General features: G+C 40.9%; 1 protein-coding gene across 1 annotated transcript; it reads right to left on the reverse strand.

The window, feature by feature from the left end:
- Nucleotides 1-993: 993 nt before the first annotated feature.
- Nucleotides 994-19,141, reverse strand: LOC112978818 (GTP-binding protein Di-Ras2). Its single transcript, XM_026092552.2, has 2 exons — nucleotides 18,821-19,141; nucleotides 994-5,121 (listed from the first exon to the last, which is right to left on the reverse strand). Exon 2 carries the CDS (start codon nucleotides 5,078-5,080, stop codon nucleotides 4,481-4,483), a length of 600 nt encoding a protein of 199 aa, XP_025948337.1. The 5' UTR covers nucleotides 5,081-5,121; nucleotides 18,821-19,141; the 3' UTR covers nucleotides 994-4,480.
- Between the last annotated feature and the right edge of the window lie 3,968 nt (nucleotides 19,142-23,109).

Genomic DNA, 23,109 nt, shown 5'->3' on the forward strand with positions numbered 1-23,109 from the left:
CTAAACCCTATATTGTTCTGGTTAATTTAGTCTGTATCCATCACAAGGAAGCACCCAGGTCCATGTTCCCAAAGGTGTCCCAGCTCTGCACTCCCTCTCGTTCTAACTTTGGTGGAGTTGGACTTCAGATGCCGTCTGGTACATTAAATAAACACTTGAGTTAATGAGAAAATATACATAGGATGTGCATGAGGCATAGTTAAAATGGCAGTGAACTGAATGAGACTTAAATATGTACTTATGACTTTGAATGAGGACATGTGTGAACAAGGAATATGTTTTTCAGTGAGAAACAGGAATAGTAACCCATGACAAAAAATTCAGGATAGACAGTGTCAGAGTCAGTGCAATACATTGCATTTGATGGTATATTATGAGAAAAAAAATGAATGATAGGAATTATTATGAATTCTGGGTGTCTTTTTCCAAAAAGCAAAGCTTTCTTGACTGCTGTGTCCAATTACTTCACATATGATGTGAAGTTTGTATTCAATACTCAATAGTTAAGAAATGGTTTGAATGCACATTGGTAGGCATAAGTATTTATAATTGTTTATTGATCCCTTCCTCTATTGCATGCAAATTATTGCTTACATACAGAAACTGTTATTTAACAGCAAATATTAGCACCTCTTCTGAATTACAAGAAGTGTTAAGGTACTATGTTGAATATTTTTTGAAATATTAGTTTGAAACATTAGTGGTAGTATAATATGCAATAGCTGTTTGGCTTGGGAAATTCCACAAAAACATCCGTAAGCTAAAACCATGTGCTTAGTAGAAAAGAAGAGGAAGAGGAGCATCCGTATAGTACGTTTCAGTTTTTCAACAAGCATGAAGTTCAAATTTGTCATTATTTAAAAGTGAGTAATAAAATACGGACTCTTTTGCTTCTAGTGACCGAAAGAAACAGTAGTCTGGGTTCTCTGAATAAGGTAGATTGCTTTGAAGTCTTGCTACAATGAAAGAAAGGTCAACTTTAGATCAGAGAAGTGTTTGCATTTAAAACTTTATTTTGTATGTTCAGAACATCACTGGAAACATAGAAACTTGTAGGCACAAATGACTTCATATCCAGAGTTTTTGAATAAAGTATTTGCTAATGAAATTGCAACACCACATTTTCATGAGAACTATTTATCTTAATACTCCATATACATATATAAAAGTCATGCACTGCGAAGAGTCAGTTTGTCCAGATCATGTTCTGCAGGTGCTAAAATTCACTGTAGATCTTACATGTTTTAAATAGGTCTTGTTATTTCTGTACATTTTTAAGAGTTTATTATACTGATATCACATTCCCAAAGAAAACACAAAATGTAATAAAGCTGTATATTTTCTTTATTTACCTAACTTTCTCCTGTATTAAAAAAAAAAAGTTTGTATAAGTAATAGCAAACTAAATGTTTTAAACCAGCTCACACATATGTAAGATATGTAAAATCTAGTAGTATAAACTACAATGACAATGCAAGGGTATAAAATATGTTCTCTTTCGAGTCTGTGGTCCGTGAGTAATATTGCTTCTGTACTGGCCTTGCTTTGATACATGCAAGTCCATGAAATAATTCATGGCTTATTATGTAACAGGAGAGGAATTGACTGGGAATTGAAGGAAATGGTCCTTAAGCCTAACAGCAGGTGGTTACTTGTTTTATTTCCACCTTGGCCATGCAATTACGCCTCTCTTGCCATCGGGCACAGTCAACGCAAGTCGAAGGCCAAATGCCAGCCTGGGACATTACAGTCGTAACCTTTGCATCCAAGTCGGATCCCTTATATTCTACTTCTTCAAGATTCCTCGTCACGTAAATAATCCCACCCACAAAAGCAGTGGTATGATAGGGATCTCTGCCTTTATATGGCCCTTTCGGTTGGAGTTTCTGTACCGGTACTCCATGCGGGCTGCTGGACCGAGCTCACCGACATGTGCCGTACATGGCCTTGGGCACCTCTCCGTTAGCATCGGCTGCAGGCCTCTGCACTGCTCGCCTCTGTAAATGACCCCTCACTTCCCACGTGTGCTCATTCTTTTTTTTTTTTTTTTTTCCAGTTTTTGTCACCGGAACCCAAAACTGTAAAGATGAGGATCTTCGACCGTTTGCTTACAAACAGATTAAATGTACAAACATGTATAAAAGTCTTACTAAACATAGTGCTTTTAAATGTGTTGCATCCCTGATCTGAAAATACTGTTTGATTTATTGATAGACTGTCAAGAAAAAAAATGTGCTCAGCCATATAAACTATACCAGCTTGCTTAATGCTTAATGCGTTTTAAAAAACTATTTGTGAATGTGAAGAGGCGGTCTGGCCAAACACAGACAGAGATCGGGTTTTATGGCGGGGTCTCTCACTAGCCTGCTGGGTGACCTCTGAGGTTGCTCCGCGCTTCGTGCCTCGCTTTCGCCTTCTGTAAAGCTAAGCTAATGATGCTGTCCTTTTTGTAAAGTGCTTTGAGACTCGTGGAGGAAAAGCATTGTGTAAGAGCCAGGAATTTATTATTAAGGAAGAGCCGTAGCTTTTTCCATGCTCTCTGCGGGTTTCTCTTCTAATGCAGTGGAGTAAACACACAATTCTGTCCTCTTTGAAATCAGTTGGAGTTTTGTGTGCGATTTTAGTGGCGCCAAAATTTCTGGAGTGCATGACAAAAGTTGTGCTGCTTTCTGTGAGTGCTGATAGCGATTCTTGCTCATCCTGCCTGTGAAACACCTGCGCTTCTGTTTGGAAGGTAGAAAGTAAACAAGCAGTAGCTTTGAGAGCAGCAAGGTAACATTTTTTTAATGCGAATACTGCCTTTAAACAGCTCTTAGAAGACATTTATAATGCAACGGCATGCATGCTAATAATACTAGTACTTGACTGCATTTCCCCATAGAATGATTTTGACATACACATTTCCCCAAAATGCTGTGGTTTGTTTTTCATATTTCAAAGCAGTCCCTAAGGTGCAAATTGTAGCTTATACAATTTTGATGTGTCCTTTAAAAAATGTATGTGCTTCTTTCTGATGGTCTTTGTTTTGCTGTTGTCTGTAAGATACGTACTTTGCTCATTCGTATTAGTTTTTAAAAAAGCTTTGGAGAGAGATCCAGAAAAGCTCACACTGAAAGCATTTTTCCTCTTCCAAGGATTTTGAGAAGAGCGGTTTCCCCTGACAGAGTAGTTTGAACAAGTTGTTTTCTATTCTGAACCTTGTATTGCATCGTAACACAGTTCTGACTGCAACTTTTAATATGCCAAATCCTGTAGTACTTATCCCAGCGCATCTTCTATTAGAGACACTTGTGGGCCCTAACTCAAGACGGAGGATTTGGTTCTATAAATAGTCGCAGCAGTTCAAAGCGTGAGTTTGAATGGTAAATATAAAACCCTTTAGACAATATAAAGGCAATAGATCTAGTAGTGTATTGGAAGTTTAGCATGAATGCAAAATCATTCTAATTGAAATATAGTGATGTAAAGAAACTTTACTTGGCTAATCTGGTAATTGGAATAAAAACTTTGTGTACTGCACTGACTGCCCTCCAACAGCACCACCACTTCAATAGACTTTTAGTTCATGCGCCAATCACACTGGGTACTCATCAGCAATGTTCGAACTGAGCCTTTTCCATAGGGGCTTTTGTAGGGCAGTCCCCAGAAAGTCCCCTGAGGAAGCTTTTGGTTTGTATATGCACACCATTTGTATACAATCTGACAAAGGCAAACGTCTGCTCTTCTGAAACTTCTTGTGGCCTGAAGTACAGGTCATTCTTGAAGTGATGTGTCCAGAAAAGGAGATGATCTCCAGCTCTCCTAAAGGGGTTGGTTTTTCCCCATCCTTCCATTCAAACACTGCATCAGACTAGAAGGACATCTCATGCTGTGGGAGGTAGAGAGAATCTCCATTTAACTGTGCTACCCCCATACTTCACTTTAGTGCAAAATAGTCCGTATGTTTGAAAGATCCGAGATTACCTTTGTTATTCACACAGCCCCAGCAGTCAGTCCTGAAAATTGCACAGAATTGTTTGTCCACAGCATTCTTAAAGGATATGATAACTTAATCCAGCATGCATTTATACATTCTAGATTTCTTCATGGGCATTTGTTGGTTTTTCTTCTAACAGTACGTTATGTAGATACATTGCCTTCCGTTGCAGTTATATGCAAACATAAAGATTATGAAGTTGACTTCCCAGATCTTCCACAGTACGCAAAGGATGGAAATTGTTTTCTTCTCTAAATTATAAAACTAGATATCCTGGCCTGTCTTGTTTTTAACATCCTGATTTTTTTGCACTGATAGCTGGAGCAAATGATGTTTGAATTATTGGCTTTTTAATAGTAAGCACAGTAACACATTTTTTCCAAATATTTCTTTTAAAACAGATACTAATAAATAGGGTCTTGTATGGTTCTCTGTTTTCTACAGGTTTCACACTGCTATTGTCAGACAGATGAGACTGTGTGAGTGACTCATGGCAGTGCAATTTCACATCACCACACATTTACCTTTCAGCTTCTCTTTCCTTTTCTGCTGCTTGCTTTTTTTGCCATCAATTTGTAAACTCACAGTCCTGCGTTTCTCTAGGTTCAGCAGCTCTTGGAATAACTCTTTCACGTTATGGTTCAGCTTGGCAGAGGTCTCCATAAAGGCACACTTCCACTTCTTGGCCATGGCTTCTCCTTCACTGCTCTCCACCTCTCGATTTTGGTTCTCATCATTTTTGTTGCCCACCAGCATTATTGGAATGCTTTCTACATCTCCTTTAATCTGACATATTTGTTCATAGATGGGTTTGAGTTCTTCCAAGGACTGTCGGCTGGTGATTGAGTAAACCAAAATGAAAGCATGTCCTTTAGAAATAGAAAGACGTTGCATGGCTGGAAATTGATGGCTCCCGGTAGTGTCGGTGATCTGCAAAGTGCATATACTCTTATCACAGCTGATCACCTGCCGATAGGTGTCTTCAATGGTGGGGATGTAGCTCTCTCTGAAAGTGCCTTTCACAAATCTCAAGACCAAAGAACTTTTGCCGACTCCTCCAGCCCCAAACACAACAACCCTGTAATCATTGCTTTGCTCAGGCATGTTTCCTGGGGAGTCTGATGCTCTCAGATAGAGGGAAAGATCTAGGAAAGAAAATAACAAAAAGCAAGAACAAAGACATTAATACAGGTTCCTGTGGGGGAATGGACTTTATGCTAACTTTCCCAATAAGAAAAATGAACATGATGTAAGTAATGACATCCCAGAGGACTTGGGAGGGGCTAAAGAATGATGTTTTTTCAACAATGGGTTTAGGATTTCCAATCCAGCCCGGGTTGGTAATGAAAGACCACCTTCACTGCTTCATACCTTATTTTAAATTAGCCTTGTTATTTTAAGCATTCATCCTAGTGGGCTAATGCCCCCAGAATAAAAGGCCGCAACCGTTCATTTGGGAACTGGCCCCTCAGCAAGGCGAAGGGCTGAAATACTCTGCTGTCTCTAAAACGAGTCTGTCTCCTCAAATCATTATTCAAGCAAATTGACAGACAGATGTCTGAGAGTCAGTTATTCTCAACATGCCAGCTCTTCAATAACAAGGGAATTTATCTCCAGTGCAACTGGACAACATTTCTTAGTGAAGTGTAAGAGACATCTGTGGATTCTTCATCAACAGTGCTAACAGCTTTGCTGTTGCGCTAACAGTGCTGTAGCTTTGTTTGTAGCTCTTTGGGATTGTGTGCCCCACTTTGACGTGTTTTCGCACTTCGTTTCCAGTTCAAAGGGTACACTTTGGTAAGCTGAGATTGTTCGTGTTCAGTCTGCCTTTTCATTTTCATTTTGCAGTACACTATCTTCAAATGAGAGAGCCTGCATTTTTGAGAAAGGTTGTGCAGGCATCTTCACAAGGTTTGTAAATGGCTCATATTATCAAGTTTGGAATAAAAGGCAAATACTGCTCACAGAACACCGTGAGCCCTGAAGCTTGGAAAACCCTTTGTCTGGTCTGTGAACAATAGGACCACAGATATGGTCACCATTTTTAAATAATAAAAACGATAAAGCTTTGTCAGGGTCGCAAGCTATAATTGTTTCTGAATTCATTGAGATAAATGTGAAAATAAATTCCTCTTGCTGTCAGTGGCAGTTCATTAAGTACACAGCATGTATCTCTTATACTTAGTAAGATTTAAGCAAATAAATGCTGAAAAAATTGAACACAGAAGATGAAGAGAGTCTAGGATAGCCTTATTTTTCAGACCAAAGCTAGATAGAGCATTATATAAATAGTGTGCATTGGACAAACTGCAAAATTTGCTGCACCTGTATTTATTCTGAGGCAAATGGGTGATTGAATAGGGGAGACTGTAAGTGAAATACCGTTCTCTTGTCCAAGTGCCTTAGGGGCCAGGTGACTGAATAGACCTGTTGCAATGCTGCCTGGGTCGTCGGTAATCCACAATAACCCGAAGGCTTTCCCTACTGAATAAGGAAGCTGATAGCCTTCAAGGTATTTCTTCACTGCAGCTGAAGAAGTGATTGTGGTGTGGGGAAGAATTTCATGGCACGGGGAACAATAGCAGGGATGATGCAGAAGTAAGGAGGTGAGTGGAGCCCCCATGACCTTATCCCAGTTGCTGGCCCACACTGAATTTTGTGCTTCTGCATCTTCAATGCTATTGCTGCCTGTGCCAGTTAGATTAAAGCTAAGCCTATCCATGCTGCACTAATGTCTTCATTTTGCTGTTGAAGCATACTCTGATTTTGTTATCCCTCTTGTTCAGGGCATCCTATTCCATTCTAATTCTTATGTCTGAGTAAGCCGAAAACATCTGTCTTTACATAATGTGTTGGATAAAGGAGTTGTATTTCCTCCTCAGCCACACCTTGGGTGAAATAACCAATGCAACTGGGGACGCTGATCCTGAGGCGAAACGGAGAGCTGTCACAGCACTGCTTGCCCAGCCTAGCTTCAGGCAGGCGGCAGCTTTGGCCCTTCCATCGCTCCTGCGCTGCAGCTGCTGTGGCTCTCAGAGACCTATTTAAATATAGCAAAGACTGATAAATAAGGGTGTTTGTCCTGAGGCACTGCAGCAGAATGATTTCCCTGCGGAAGCAGAATTCAAGGAATGGAAAGAAGAACAGCCTCAGAAAACACTCGCGCCTGTGTTTATGTCAAGGGGAAGGGCCTACGAGGAAGAGGGGGACGGGCAAGGAGTTCCTGCTGTTGAGAAAACAAACAAAATCCAACGTAGCTAGCAAGGAATAAGACCGGAGGAAGCTAGCAGGAAGCTGCTTCACTGAGAGTAAACAGGGCTATGAGCTGCAAATGCACAAACGGAGAACAGAGTGGTAGGCAAGTGTGGAGAATGAGCTACCGTGAGAATTATGGTTTAATAATTTGTGTGAGCAAGAAGGCAAGAGAGAAAAACATGACTATTTTACCTCAGAAATAGCTGAAGTGTAAGTTAATTTGCACAATCAGATAATACGTATGAGATGATGACAGAAACTGTATTTGACTATGAAAATCAGTGAAATAGTGTGGGAGTAAAAATTGAATTAAAAAAGCCAACTGAGTGTTCTCTTGCTGTATTAAGCTGCATGTTTTAAACACACTTACAGGTTTCCAAGAAAGCTGGCACATATGCTTGCCCAGTAGTTAGAACAATTTGTAACATGGCACTTAAAGGCTGCATTTAAGTATTAAGCATCTGAAAAGCATCTAAGTGAACCTGAAAATGGCATGGTAGTAGTCTTCAAATACATAGTTAATTGTTGCAAAGAGGGAGGGTGGATATCTGTGGTGGATAAAACAGGAATTGATGGGCTTAAATTGCAGAGCAAAAGATTCACATTAGACATTAGGAAGACTTTCCAGTGGGAAGGATAGCACATAGATTGCTTGTGGAGAATTTGCAGGCTGTCAGTGGAAATGACCACAGACTTGTCGGATAATTCAGGCTGAGAGGGCCCTCAGGAGGTCTCTGTGCTAACCTCCTGCTCAACCGAGGGGTCAGCCATGAGGGCAGACCAGGTTGCTCAGGGCTTAGTCCTGTCGGGGCTTCAAAACCTCCAAGGTTTCCCACAACCTCTCTTGGCAACCTGCTGCACTGCTTAGTTATCCTTGTAGTGACTTTTTTCCCTCTTATATCCAGTCTGAATTTCTCTTGTTTCAACTTATGCCTGTTGTCTCCTGTCCTGCCATGCACCACGGTGAAGAGCCTTGATCCATCTTCTCGATGAGCTCCCCGTGGGCGGGCGGTCATGGCTACCTTTACAAGCTACATTAGTGCAAATTTACTAAAATGTGCAAATTCGGCAAGTCTTAGTGAGTCTCCATCTAACTGTGTTCACTGACTTAGCTCTGCTTTATGCAGATCCTCTCCTAGTGCAAGGTCCATGTTGCTGCCAGTGAGCTTGATGGGCAATTCACTAGCAATAAGGGCTGCCTCCGGTTCAAACTCAGCTACAAAATTTTATTTTAGACTAAATTCTTCACTAGCTGCTACTGACATGTCAGGTAGAAGAATTGAAGGATTTTTCTGGCAGGAAGATAAGGTTTAGGGACTGCGTCATTTTGATATAAGAATGGTCATTATGTTACATAGTGTTAATAAAAATATGCATTTAAGAAATGTTTAAACAATGTGCCTTGTGTTACTGATTATGCACTTGATATTTCAAACTCTTAATTTTCTTTGGGTAATTAATTATGTGTGGGTGCATTAGCAGTTACAAAATCAGTGTCACTGATCTTGCATTTAGCCCATGGATCTCCATAGCTATCTTCTCTGTCTGTAATCAGTTTCTTGGTCTAATTTGTCTATCCGTTGTATTTGTGACTTGCCTGTCATGTTTGTATTGAAGCACTGAATAATATATTTGTTCCTTTTCACTGCAGAAGGGATGGGGAGACTGAATTTGTGCATATTAAATACTTTTGAAGTTTTCTGAAAATGACTCTACTTGAATGCCTACCCTTAGGGTAATGTTAGACTAGATTATCCTATGGGCCTGCTGTGGTGGTAAACCTTCCTCTTCCTTGTACTTGGAAGTAGGTAAGAAAAGGATGCTCCCTCTCCGGTCCTTCCACAGTTTTGATTCTGTTACAAAAGATTTTCACCATATTTGTATTGGCAGACTTCCATGAAATGCCACAGGTTGCAAATTTCTTTGAAAATGGTTTGGCTAGATGATGTCTTTTAAGGTAACGCTGGTTTTGTAAAACAACCTGATACTACATTTGTTATCTGGAGTCAGCAGCTCTTATTGTGTCTTAGCTGATCCAAATCTCAGGTTTCGATGACATCTGACTGAGATGTCAGTCTGATATGCAATACAGCAATTGTCAGCTGCTGTGTATTAATTTCCTGAAAGCTCTTTTTCTTTGGGTAAAATCCTCTCATGTCAGCGTTAGGGAAACTCTCCCTAACAGTCAGTCCCTTTTTTTATATATCTAAGAAGACATCTCTGTTTGTATTCTCACTGTTAGGATGAAAATATAATAAAGTACATGGAATGCATTTATTTTAAAAGCTTGCATCAGTTTAAAGTAAAAATCCATCAGGCTATCCAGCGATGACACCGCTATGCAAAGATATGTGGTGCGAGGTGGATGGTAATAGAAAATCTAGTTATAGATAAGATGAACCTCAGAATGGTTGTGAGGCTGCTGGCCATTTCATCATATCAGAGATGAAAGAGGTGCACATTATTTATAAACAGGAGAAAAGAGAGCTCTGCAAGGAATTTTTACTTGTTATCCACTGTGTATATAAATAGCCAGGCATTTTGGGGGGCGTATTTTCACCTCACCTGCCAATGAACATGGATTTAAAGTAAAGAATGGGTATTTTTCTACTTCTAAAGTTTCTGTCTTTTAATAAAAGGCTCTCTTTTTCTTTCTGTTCTCCTCCCTTTCCTCTTACCCTTCCCTTTCTCTTTCCTGTCTTTCCTCTCTCCTCTCTCTCTCTTCTCTCTTTTCTCTTTTCTCATCAGCTGAAAATTTGACATTTGAAGAAAAAATGGTAACAGTTAAAACAGCTTTTTCTTTCAACATGAGGTTCTAGTGCATGCTGGAGAGCACTTTTTTTTACATTCTGATGGTGAGCAAAATGTTCTTTCAAAGCCTGCTCCTTGAGCTTTAGCTAGTGCAAAATTGTGATTTCTTCACTGCAGGAATGTTGTAGCACTTTTGATTTACGTCATCGCAGGCTTTTACGCAGGTGGCGTTCTTGCCATCTTTGTGAGCAGAGAAGATGATTTGCACCTGTGCAGTTGAGATTTGAACAAAACCGTGGCCAGAAATAAATATTCATTCAAAACACCACCTCTTTTTGCGTTGCACATTTACATAAAATAGGCAACTGGCCCAGTCACATCTACTTGAGGAGCCATGCACAGATTGACGGTACTAAGGAGGGTAATTAAAATTATTTGATACATTCAGAGTAAAACTGCTGCCTGAATTTTCTTTGCTGTGTCAAAGTTGCAGTTTATTAAGTTATTGCAGCATTTTTCCTTGTTTTCAAAATGTTTATCCATACATCAGTGACTTTCTTGCATTTGAATTTAAGTATCTGATGCGTTTGTTAGATATTAGCCAGAGACTGTCAGGTAACAGATATTAAGTTAAATATTATTTATTCATAATTTCTACAACCTTTTCAGTAACTTTATGAGACAAAAGCATAGGGAGTTATGTCAGATATTTCAGATCCTAACTCCTTCATACAAAAGAAAGGAGGGCCTGAAATACAAAATATGTCTTTCACAAAATAGTGTGAAGTGGGATTCAAAGATTTTGATTGATTCTGTTTTTATCAAAGTGTTTATGGAGTGCCAGAGATCACTAAGCCCTAAGATTTCTCTGAGTTTTCTGAAAGTATCTTCCAGAAATCTGGCTTTATTGCTAACAAATTTTCTTTGCCTACGGCTGTTCCACCCAAAGATAACCCTCCGAGAAACATCAGGAATCTGATGATGATGAAATGCTGGTGATTAGTTAAATTGCTTCCAAAAATTTCTGGGACTCTAGCAGCAGTTTTGCTATTGTTTCATTTTAAAAAAAGGTTTTGAATTAGTCTAAGAGCTCATGACCGGAGTCCCTCAAGCATGTCATTTTTGTAATGAGTCACTGAATCCTGCCCAGTGTTAACACTCATCTCAGCTAGCACCGGGGGATGACACAGAATGATGTTTAGGAATAATGGGCATATTGCATGATCAGTGGAGATCAAGTCTCCTTCCAGATTTTCAGCATTGAACGGGCAAGAACTTGCTTCCTGGTATACCAAAGGAAAGCTCAGCTGGTGTCATGTAAAGTACTACTGTCGTAAGAGTGAAAATAGGCTCTGCTTACACGGCCTGCACCTCCCAGTTCAGCCTTCAGAAAATGCTTGGGCTGAATAAGTTCTTTTTCTGTTTTGTTAATTTGCACTGAATTGTGGTCTGATTGAGCATTGTTTCTGAAGTCTGCCTATGTAGGCTTCACGTAGTAAAAGAGCTGTTGACAGTGACAGAAAGATTAAGAAAATCAGTGACTTTTGGAGGCCAGCGAGGGAGCAGCAATTAGAAATGATGTGGCAATTTCTGGACATAAGAAGCGGTGTCGACCAAATAGCACTCAACTGTTGGACACTGAAAACAGCTTAATAGTCTAACGCTGAGATCGTTGGGGAAGTTACCAAGTGTGACCAACGAAAGAGCAGGCTGAACAGAGGCTTTTAGACTCCAAGATTGGTTTTCAGAGTCAATACAAAAACTGGATGTCGTGATAGATCATGGCGGACAACGACAGAAGGTCGCTCTCAAGTCTAGTTTGAAGGAAAAGCAAAGCCAACTTAATATTTTAGATCACCAGCTGGAAGGAAATGGACTGGCCTCTGTCACAGAGAAAACAGCATCTTCTGTGGAAATAAAAACAAAGTTGTGTGTCCTAAACCTCACTTTTTTCTCTGACACAATGTTTTTATGGTGATACTTGCTTGATCTTACTTCTGACAGTAAGTGGCATGATCAGATATTTGTCTTTCTACTCCACTTATTCACAGAACGCGCAAATTCAAACTACTAATTCAATTTTTTTCAGTTGAAACAGATTCAATTTTAGAGCTAGGTTCTCTCCTGTGTTTGAATTGCTTGAATTTGAGTAGAAAATGTATTGTTTTGAATTTGCTAAGTGAAACAAAAGCAGTGGCTCAGTCTGTGCAAAACTGTACAGAACTGAGACAACAGAACTGCAGTGAACAATATGTGCGCTTTGGAGGATTTGGACTGGGTGATTGCAGCAGTTGCTTTCAAGTATCTATAAAAAAGAAAAAGAAAAAGAAAAAAGAAAAAAATCCTCCATTTTTTCAATGTTAGCTACAGTCACAGGGTTTTTTGCATTTTGGGCCAGATTCTCCACTATATTACAGATGTTACTGTATGCCACACTGCAGTTGCAGTCTAGGTATTAAGCCAGGATATCTGGTTTAAAAAGTTTGGTTTCAGGAAGTTTCTCTGAGAATCTTTTACAGATTCCCTTCCCGCTGCTTCCATAACGTTGAAGAGTAGTAGAAAGGAAACTAGTCTTTCAGAATAATTTGTCACAGTTTTCTTCTGTATTTACAGAAGTAGAATATTGCCTTAAGGACATCTGTCGTAAAGACAAATGTATATTTAAAGGAGGTAGAATCCGAATCCCGTCCTATTCTCTAGTCACAGATGCTGTGCTCTCATTTAGCAAAGTAATGGCTATATTTTCAACATGCCAGTGTTGGAAATCTCATTTCCCAAAACAACACCTTTTCAAAATTGTTTTAACCCCTATAAAATATCATAGTAGTTGTTTTCCCTGGGTAAAACAGAAGACCCCAAACACATAGTTGTCATAGTCTCTTGACTAGTAACAGTAATCTTGACTAACTCATAGAGCTAATACAAGGCCATTAGAGATTGTGGCAGATGCAGTTTCTGTAGGCAAGAAAGAACTGGAAGTAGAAAAGGGGGAGCATCAGGTGAGTTGTCCAAAAAGGGCAATAAAGTCATGTGGAGTTCTTTAACTAGGGTTGGTCAAAGTGGCATCGCCTGCCTAGGAAGAAGGCAGGACGGAGGACGAAAACAGGGTCTGTGGATTCCCATTTTGGCTATGGAGTCATGTGCACAAAATGCAGAAGGTACTAGATGTGATCCAACAAAAGAGCTTCAGAATTAAAAATATGCCTAAATGTTTTGCTCTGTTGCGGCCCAAAACCCCTCAGGAGTAAGAGATACGTACTCATGACTTGCTACCATAAAACCAAATTCATCATCCCTGAACCTGCTTATCAAATAAAATACCTTACCCACATGCACAAGGCAGCAAACAGCAATAATACCAAATGCTAAGTTCTCCCAAGGCCGACTGGTGCCATACCGGTTGTCACTTCCCAGTTAGTGAACTGGGTAATCTTAAAATTAAAACAGGAGAATTTCCTGACTTAATGTTTAAATTCTGGCTTTGCTTTTGGCATGTTATATATTCCGTTGACTTAAATGGAACTCCTCTTACATTTATTTATCTAATGGAGTATTTTGGTAAATCAGTGCCTTAATCTTTTAAGTGCATAAGGCCAAAACTCACTCAGAAACCTCACAGAAACTTCTGCATATGCTTAGTTAGGTACTTGTGAGTTTACAGGGAAAGAGAAAAACGTCAAGGGAACAGCACTGTATTCAACTTTCTATAGGAGTATTTTTTATAATGGGAGTTTTTTCTGGTTTGGGGGGAATTTAATACCTGGTATAACAGGCCAAATATTGTAGTAGTTGCTCAGTTTTCAGTAGATTTCTTTTGCTTGAGTAAAGACTGAAAGATCAACTTTCAGTCTTATATTTAAAACACCTTTCAACATGTAGAACATTGTGCTATTGGGTAGAGCAATTTACTACAGTAGGGAAATAAACTGAAATTTTTTACTTGTATAAATATTTGCAGGATCAGAGATTCAGTCTGACCTTCAGCTGCTCTATTTTGAACAAGATAAGGTTCCTTTTAGCAATTATCTACCGCTTTACACTCTTGTGGTGAGCTTCTGCTTCTCCAGATGTCCAGTAGCCAAAAAAATGTGCCTTTCTGTTCCATGTCTTATGGAAAGAAGTGTGCTTCTTAAGTTTTCCTGAACAGAAAAAGTTAGAAATGTATGAAGCACTAAACAAACCCCCAAAATGAAGAGTAAAATTTCCCAAATAATCATTTTGCTCTAGAAGCTTTGGATGTTAAATAGCATATATTGTGAGGTTCATGATAAAAGCCCCAGCACAGGCAACAGCTGACTTCCATATAAATGTGTACATTTACACAGAAGAGTGATGTGTCCATGGAAGACTGCTTTCCATCCACCAGAGGAAACAGTGCAAAGACCAGTGGCCCTTTTGCCTTTCCTCTGTAGTCCTCAGTTGCTTAATTTGGGGCCATTTGCCCAAGTCTCCTACAGAAGCAGAATCATCAAGGACTAAGGGCTGCTGACTTATTCTTATGAATATCCATAGCTAGAGGCTGTATCCATTAATTGTTGTCCTGGTCACTGGGACACGCTCTGATACTCTTACACAGCCCAAATAATACCCCTATTTAAAACAGCCTGGCTTAGGTCCGAGTGAGAATATCGCTCTCTGTCTTGCTGTCCTAACTTCACATGATAAGTCTTCCGAAAAGCCTACCAACCAATAAATTGTGCAACTGTTTCTTAGGCAGGAACTTGTGAATTGGTTAATGCAGCGGTTTTCAGGAGCCGGAAGGATCCCTGGGAAGTGATTAAGTAACGCAGTCCCGTCGTCAGTATGCTCCCAGGCACCAGGAAGACGTCTGTGCTTCCACTGCAAATTGTCTGCGTATCACAGAGGGTTGAAAACCAGTGATTAAAGTGTAACTGTGGAGCATGAGACAGGAATGACAGATTTCTGATAGGAGTTTCCAGATGTTGACAAGAAGCTATGTGCTGTCTCTGATGTGCAATGTGTCATAAACTGAACTTTTTGGAAATTTTATTTATTTTTCCTGTTACACTGTAGTGTAATTTCTTTAAGAATTAGTTTTCAAATCTCTCTCTAATGCCAACACTTTCAGAAAATGGAACACTTTCTTTACTGATGTTTTGTTTTACTTTTAAACAGAAAAGAAATTTCATACTAATCTTCATAACTGCCCCAGCTTTAAGGAGTTTCTATTCTGAATTAAGAGTGATAGGTTTAGCCTTAATAGTAGTTTGTTCTCAATTCATGTTTTTTTTCTTTGCAGCACTAGACAAGGTAAAAATACTTTCTCAATAACACGTGTCAACATTTGAATGTTTGATGGAAGGAACTGGGAAAACTAAAATTTTTTAGTGGGGCTTACAGCAGAATTTGAGTTATTGTTCAAACATATTGCAGCGAATATGTGATTACTGAAATTGCTAACTTTTTCAGAAGAGATAAAAGCTGTTACTCTAGATCTTCAAGGAAGAACATAGTAAAAATAAAAAAAGGTAACGCACCTTATCGGAGCTTCACCTTGTTTTTAAGTCAGCACTACTGGACATGCAGGGAGGGAACCTTCTGCAGCCCAGAAATGGATTTGCTCTTTTCATACCGCTTTACTACATAACCATTTTAAACAGGGAAGTTAAAAGACTGTCATGACTTCATTGCTGCCTATTCAGATTCAACCTAAACCCATTCCATTACCTGCAGTCAGCATGAGGGGGATTGCATTTCGCTGCTATACCATCCGGCAGCCCTGCACAGCCAAATAAATTAGACAGACTGATTTTCATCTCAGGTACACAAGTCTGACATTCAGCTCAGATGTGTTTGCTTCTGAGGAGGTGCTGCCGACTTTGGTGTGAGTGGAGACGTGTGTTTGGCACATCCTTTTTCTCTACCGTTTGAAATTTTGCTGTTGTCTTCCTTTCACATTCATTTTGAGAATTATGTAGTAATTAAGATGTGGTGGATTTTTTTTTTTACTAAAAGGCAAATAAGAGGTATGCTTTATTTCAATCCATGCGTCCAGTTTTATTGTCACTTGGTGGGTCTTATTGCCTGCCTTTGCAGCGTTAAGATAATTTAGTGCGCCTTTCTAACAGTAGAAGGTGCAGTGAAAGCATCTATTTGCTCATACTGGAAGACCTTTATTTGCATTGAAACTAAAAAAGAGCCAAAAGAATAAATTTTCCAAGATGATTTTCTCTGGTGCCCTTAAATAAATAGTTCATCTAAGAGAAAATAAATATTTCTAATATTATGTACTCAAATTTCACATAACTGCCATTTTTTTCTAGTATGTAATACTGATGCTTGCTCAATTCAGCCTAGTACTAAGACATATTATGACGAAAAAAATAAGATTTCAGACCAGCACTATATACTGAACAATACTGGTACCACTGGTTCCACAGTGAATTTCCATTTAAGTGTACAAATGGCCTGATATTCATATGCAGCCTGGGAGCTAGAAGATCCAAATGCAGCTTATTACTTATTACAAAATAGTTACTGGGGTACAGTGCAAATTAATAGCAATTCAATGTAGTGGTGTCCTCTTAGATAAAAATGACAAAAAAGTAAGCAAAGAGTCTGGTTAAAAAGAGAAAGCAGAGGAAAAGGGAATACAGAGTAGAAAGTGGTCATTCTGTGAGATCATCTTTGAACTAAAGTACTTTTTATGGCCATTTGTTAAAGTAAGGTAAGGCTGGCGAATACTACACAGCCCATCACAATGAAAATATGGGTCTCTGCTTTTTCACCCATGATGGGGGGATCTTTACATGGGCAGATGTGTTGGTTAGCGCAAAATGGAAGTATCAGGTGAACCTCAAAGAAAACTAGAACCACCGTTAGTAACAGCTTTAGTAGCAGCAATACCAATTTATATCTGATCCGCTACTTTTGTTGGCGTTGCAGTGCTGGTGGCATACGGTGTGATGGTGTAATATGATCTTCACCACTAGACCAGTAAGTAGCCATGCCACTAAACTCTGATGGTCATCCACAGGTTAAGAACAGCTCTGCTCTGTGCCCCGAGAAGGGGATATGATTCAGCCTTAAGACCATCAGGGCTCATGTTTCTGCTGTAGGGCCACTGTGGTGCAAACAGAAGTGCAGCATAATCTAGAAGAGAAATATGCCTGTGTTTGGCATTGATGTGGGATGTATGAACAACTGTGTTACCAAAGACCTTGACCCATTTGCAAAGAGACCTTTTGATAGAGGCAACTCCCAATGAATAGTAAGGAGAATAGGAATTTAGCACTGAAAGAGACCTTCTGGATTATCAAATCCAATCTTTTGCTATTGCAGGCAACCATTTCATGTAATCGCTTTCATAAATGGATCGAGTTCCAGCTGAAAAACGTTTAGAGACCTTTGTTTCTATTTTTTCCCTGAGAAGGTAACTCCAAAACCTTGCTGCTCTAGTGGTTTGAAACCTTCCGGTCTAAATGTGTGCACAACCAGTTTCTACCCACTCATTCTTCTCTCTGCCCAGGAATGAAGATAAATAGCTGTACACTGCAATCATTCCCCCAGACTTTCGGCTCCATGGGGCCATTGATTTACAGCTGTGTATTTGAACCCCTTCCGTGTTTGCACAGTTGTTCATGCAGTCGCCTCACAAGTGTGGTGCACAGTGTGAGAAAGAGCATGAAACCTGGAAGGAGACCACATCTCGCAGCCCCTGAGTGGTGGCACAGACGCCCTTCCACAAGAACTGGGCACTACTGGGTAGAGTAAGTACAGCAGGAGCCCCCAGCATGGGGGAGCAGCTCCTAAAACATGCGTGGAGTCCATCAGTCAGAACAGAAAAGATGGAAAAAAAAGCAAGCCTCCAACCCAAACTCCAAGCCATCTGACCCAGAATTAAAAATCATGGGATCTGCAGACATCCGAGACACAATCAACTCAACCCTGGCAAAGGTGTAACAGCAATAAATTGTGAAGGCTTCATTTATGTGGACAGGTATATGTATGCGCACATTACATACCTGTACATGTGTGCATTTATAAATAAACATATATACATGAATATGTGTTCCTGTATAGTTAGGCACTCACAGAAACAATACATTTAGAAAATACTTTCACGAAAATACATCCAATCTTGTTGCTCCATTCTGAGCTCACGGGGCTGTGACCGAGTGCTGCAGCACAGGGACCATCCCACCTTCTACGGAGAACATAGCAAGAGGGGAAGTATTATCAACTCTGAATTCATGTCACTCGCAGACACTTGAGAATGGCCCTTCATGATTTGTTTTCTTTCATTTCATTGAGTGGCACAAGCTACTGAATAAATAGAATATTGTCAGCCTGCGAGTGGAATACTGCAAACTTGTATTTGTTTCAGAGGAAGCAAGCCCTGGTGCTATTTTGTTCAAACTCAACATTTTTATAGTCTTTCATCACATGAGGTTAAATGTAGCTTTCATTTAAAAAAACCTGCAACCTCTCCTTAAAACACTGCAGTGGCAGTGGCATAAATTAGGGCAAAATTCAGCACATCAGGTTTTAATGAAAGACAGTTAAAAAAAAAAAAAAAAAGGTTATGAAGCCATTACTGGCATACTGAAAAATAATGCTGTTTAGCTGGTCAGTATGCATGTGACCAGCCTCCGGCTTCCTTTCCAGCCCCGGCGTGTAATGTGCCGTGTTCCCTACGTGAGATACACAGTCAGATCAAATCTTGCAGTCGTAACTCATGCAAAACTCTATTGACTTTAGCGGAAATTTTGCCTGAGCGACGACCGTGGCTCTTGACCAAGGGAAATAAAGACCTCTAACATCAAGGCGATGCTACCTTTATTATGAGAGGCTCTGCAGAAAAATGATTGAAATTACCTGCAAAGGAACAGACGGCTCCAAACGCTCTTCAGTTTCTGCCTGTCATCGCACCAGCTGTTCCCCCTCTCTGCCGTGGGTTTTCTCCCCCAGAAAGGGGTCCGTGGCTTAATCAGGGGACTGTAGCTCTGCCGTCTGCTGCTTTCTCGCGCGCCCTGTGGTCGCTGCTGTCGGACGTGCGTGTGCTCTGTGGCTCGCGCTCTTGCTGCTCTGCTCCTCTCCCGCTTTCTCTCCGAGTGCCTGGGCCGTGGTTAATGCTTTTGTTGGCTTGGCTGCAGCCTCTCGCTTGCTTTCTCGCTCGTACGGATGGACTGACTCCAGCCTCTGCTGGTGCTACTGCCTAAATGGCGACTGCAAAGCTCATCTAAGCTTTTAACTGCCACCTACTGAATAATTGTGGAATATATATATATATGTGTGTGTATGTATCTAGGCTGTAATTTTCTGGCTATCTCACCAAACGTAGTACATTTTTACAATTAATCTTTGAGTCCTGCAAATATTTAGTAGCTCATCATTTAAAGCTGTAGTTTACATTAATCTGTGCCCATGTGTCTCCTTTTCTTTCAGCAGCTGAATATGGAACAAGCCTATTTTTTTTAACTTTAAAAAGCATACAAAGCCTATGGTTAGGCTAATAGCCAGGGGGCCTAAATCAGCATAGCCCCATTCAAGTCAATGGAGCTGTGCTGATTTATAGTAGCTGAGATGTTGGTCCCTTAGGTCTAATATTTATTTGCAAAAATACAATAGAAATCTAGTACTAAAAACAAGCCATAAAAATAGCTCTAGTCTGACACAGCCCCTCAAAATTTCACTCACTGGAAGCAGATGAGATGCTTTTCTCTGGTTTTTTAGATAGCAAAGTAAAACAGTTTTCTTGGGGTTTATGGGCAAACATAAGGCAAGCAAGTACACCCATCTTCAGTGGTCAATTTTTGGAGGTCCGAGGGTCTAAAGGAGAGCTCTGATGTGTCCTGCAGCTGTTTATGTTTAAAGCAACTGCTAGAAATGCTCAGGAAGGCTTTCCCTTCGCAGCCTTGTGGCGGGGCCCGGCGGGGATGTTAGCACGCCGCTGCGAGAAGGAAGTTTGTGTGCAGGATCTCGCTCCGGATCGCCGAGGTAGGTGAGGGGGACCGATCCCTTCGTCGCCCACAAGCAGGGGCACGTGGGAGGCAGCGGGACTTCAGGCTTGCGACGTGTGGCTGAGTCGAGGCGTGAACTAACCCACCTCCGCGCTGCGTCCTGCGTGGTGGGAGCTGCTGGAGGTACGGCTCTGCGGAGGGCAGGGGTGCTCCGCGAAAGCGCTCGCCTTTTGGGCCTGCCGCCGTTGCTGGGGGCGGCGAGGGTCAAGCTCACCACGGCCGATACGGTTTGTGAAATGCCACTCTTGGTAAAGGATGGCTTTGTTTTGCTGGTTTCTGCAGCACGTTCAGCTCATTTATTACGTTAACGGTATCACTGACCACCGAAATGAAAAGGCTTCTCCTTTACGTGGGGATTTTACAGGATAAGTTTAGCTACGTTAGGGTACGCAGTGACCTGGCTAACGTGCCCAGAGGACGTAATTTGCACCGGCGCGCAGGTCTGGCACAGATTAAGCCTGACCCCTGTTTCTACAGGGCTGCCTGACAGCAAGGCGTGGATCAAATCACGTGCCTCCCCGAGCCACAGCCTGCTCGGACGGCCCCGCGGCAGAGCTCTGCCTTTGCTTCTGTCACAGCTTCTAAGCCACGATGTAATCCTGTGGGCTCGGAGAATTGCTTAATTAGTGTCCTGAAGGCAAAAAGTCAGGCTATTATAAGACTGTGCAACACAGCAAAGCTTACCCTACAAACTTCGTGATACTGCACAGGGATCCATGCTGGTACGGTCGGGTCGTGTTATGAGTGCAGCAGCTGGCCCCGCTTCTGCCGGTTTCCACAAAGTGCTGCTGTAGTTACGAACAGGGCAGCTCCTCAGTAATCTTCAGAGAGGCAGATGCAATGCTCATTGAGTGTGTCCTCACTGGGAATGTGGCTTTTAATTTGCCTTTAAAGCAGTAGGTATTTGATGAGCTTTAGAGTTACAATTTGCCTTAACTTTTAGTCATTGAACTTACATTTCAAGTCTGGGAGGCTGTAGTTCTTGAACCGTATTCTGCTAAGATGGATGTTCAAGCTTTTAAGAACTTATCCTTTTAATATCCTGATTCTACCCAAAATCCAGTTTACTTCAGTTATCAGTGTCGCCCCTTGTAATTCTCTGCTTACATTTCCAAGGAATGATCTTTATTGCCAGGCACACATTCAAGTTTTGCAGCCTTTGCCTGCGTTCTCTTCCTATTGAAAACATAATGAGATTTTTCTGGATATAAGTGTGGTGCTGGGCCGTGGCACTATAATACACTGCAAGGTATGTTTGTACGGGATTCCCTTCTCACCTCTACCACATACTAACAAGGCAGTGTCTGTCCTCAGCAATGGTCATGTACTGCTGTTGCATCCCATGGGGTTGTTCAGGTGTGCCAGACTGCGCAGACTTCTGAAAGCCCAGGCATGCCTCACCCCAGAAGTGCAGATTTTCCACACCGAGTCCCCATAGTGAACTCCACAGGCCAGTAAAGGCAACATCTCACTTCTTCATACCAGTGTACAGTCTTGTTTTATTAATGCTTCACATAACCCTGGCTTAGCTGTGTTGTTCACACTGAAGGAGTCACCAAGGACCTCCGCTGTGAAATTTTAAAATACTCACCGGCATGCCTCATGCGTTGTCGCGTGGAAGGCATGCTTCAGAGGGCAAGGGCGCAAAGCCCCAGGACGCTATTTCCATTAAAAGCTTCCCTCACAAAGAAGAGTCTTGCACAAGCTACATGATTATTCTGTTTCCATACTGTGTCCTGAGCTAGAGAGAGTGTTCGAGGAACAAGAGACCTCCTGAGTTACCAAAATGTGAGCTGCGTAAAGCTTGAATGTACATTTATCTCAAGCCGGCATGTGCACTGGAAGTACGGCTTCTGGGTCACGATTCAATCCATGGTCCACGTATGGCGTGGGGAAAGCTTCAGCTTCCCTGTGAAAGTTTGAGACGGAAAACACTTGCTCGGTTGTAAAGACTGTTTCTTTGTGAGGCAGAACACCATCGTGACCAAGAGCAAAGGGAGCAAGGAAGAAGCTCGTATTATCTTTTCTTGGGTGGTTTTCCTCCTGCTTTTCTCCATGTTTCTCTGGAATATGGACACTAAACCACACCCTGGCTAAAATACATCCATCTTCCCTTGCATGCATCAGCTTCCTACTTGGAAAGTTGTTGTTTTAGCTACGTGAATCCGTAAGGAAATCTAGTACTTCCTTACAACTGTTCAGAAAAAAAAGACTAGTAGTTATCCTTACTCTATAATGCTATGTTAACTTCCCATACTCTGTTTCGGAGTTGTGCTCAAAAGTGAGCTAATGACTTGGCTCAATCAGCAGCACGTAGAACAGTAGGGAAGAGCTTAGCATATTCTTTTTTTTTTGAAAGATCTACTAGAATTTTCCCTGGAAATAGTTTCTACTTCGTCAAACAGCTAAGTAGGGAGAGATTATTATTAAGAGTGTTTCTCCAGGACAGCTGATGGTGAACAGTGGATTTGTTAATGTCCTGTACTTGGTGCTGTAATTAGATTTGTACTTTGTAAATGTGATGTGACTGTGGCTGCGGGAGAAATGATCATAAAAGCTGTATTTTTTGCATTGGTGTGCTGCATTTGAATCTTAGGCACTGTCCACCATTTTGTAAATGAAGCATAAAATTTTCATGGTCTTTTTAATGCCTGCACACTGCTTTGAACTTACAAAGTTCCACATAAGCCGACAAGTAGTAAGTCACTACTGCATATCATTTTGAAACTATAATAATCAAATTATTTACTATGCTTTTACGATTCAGCCAGAGTGTATCGTAGGCTGTTTACAATGCACTGGAACATGGGACTGTCTCTGATAGAACTGCATCTTATATATTAAGCAAATGCGATTAAAATCCATACATAGTGTATCGGGCATTATAGTAAGTAAGATATGTTACTGGCATACACAAATGCCATGAGATGGTGGGGTGTCATGCAGGTTCTCATTTATGTTAAAGTGACTCTCAACTACCTGTCGGCTCCTTTGAGGTTCCAGAGATGGATCTTTATCTAATGTGTTTCAGCAGTATAACGACCTCACCTGACAGCCAGAGTTGCTCTGTAAAACGTGGCTGTGGAGAAAGCTCCTGCTGCAATTGTTCTCTAGGGGAGCCTGTTAGGCGGTAATATTTTCAAG

Source organism: Dromaius novaehollandiae, chromosome W (assembly GCF_036370855.1).
Source record: "Dromaius novaehollandiae isolate bDroNov1 chromosome W, bDroNov1.hap1, whole genome shotgun sequence".
Taxonomy (NCBI): domain Eukaryota; kingdom Metazoa; phylum Chordata; class Aves; order Casuariiformes; family Dromaiidae; genus Dromaius; species Dromaius novaehollandiae.

What these genes read in the sequence shown, in the direction of transcription:
- LOC112978818 (XM_026092552.2), bottom strand. Translation starts at nt 5,080, where the DNA reads ATGCCTGAGCAAAGCAATGATTACAGGGTTGTTGTGTTTGGGGCTGGA.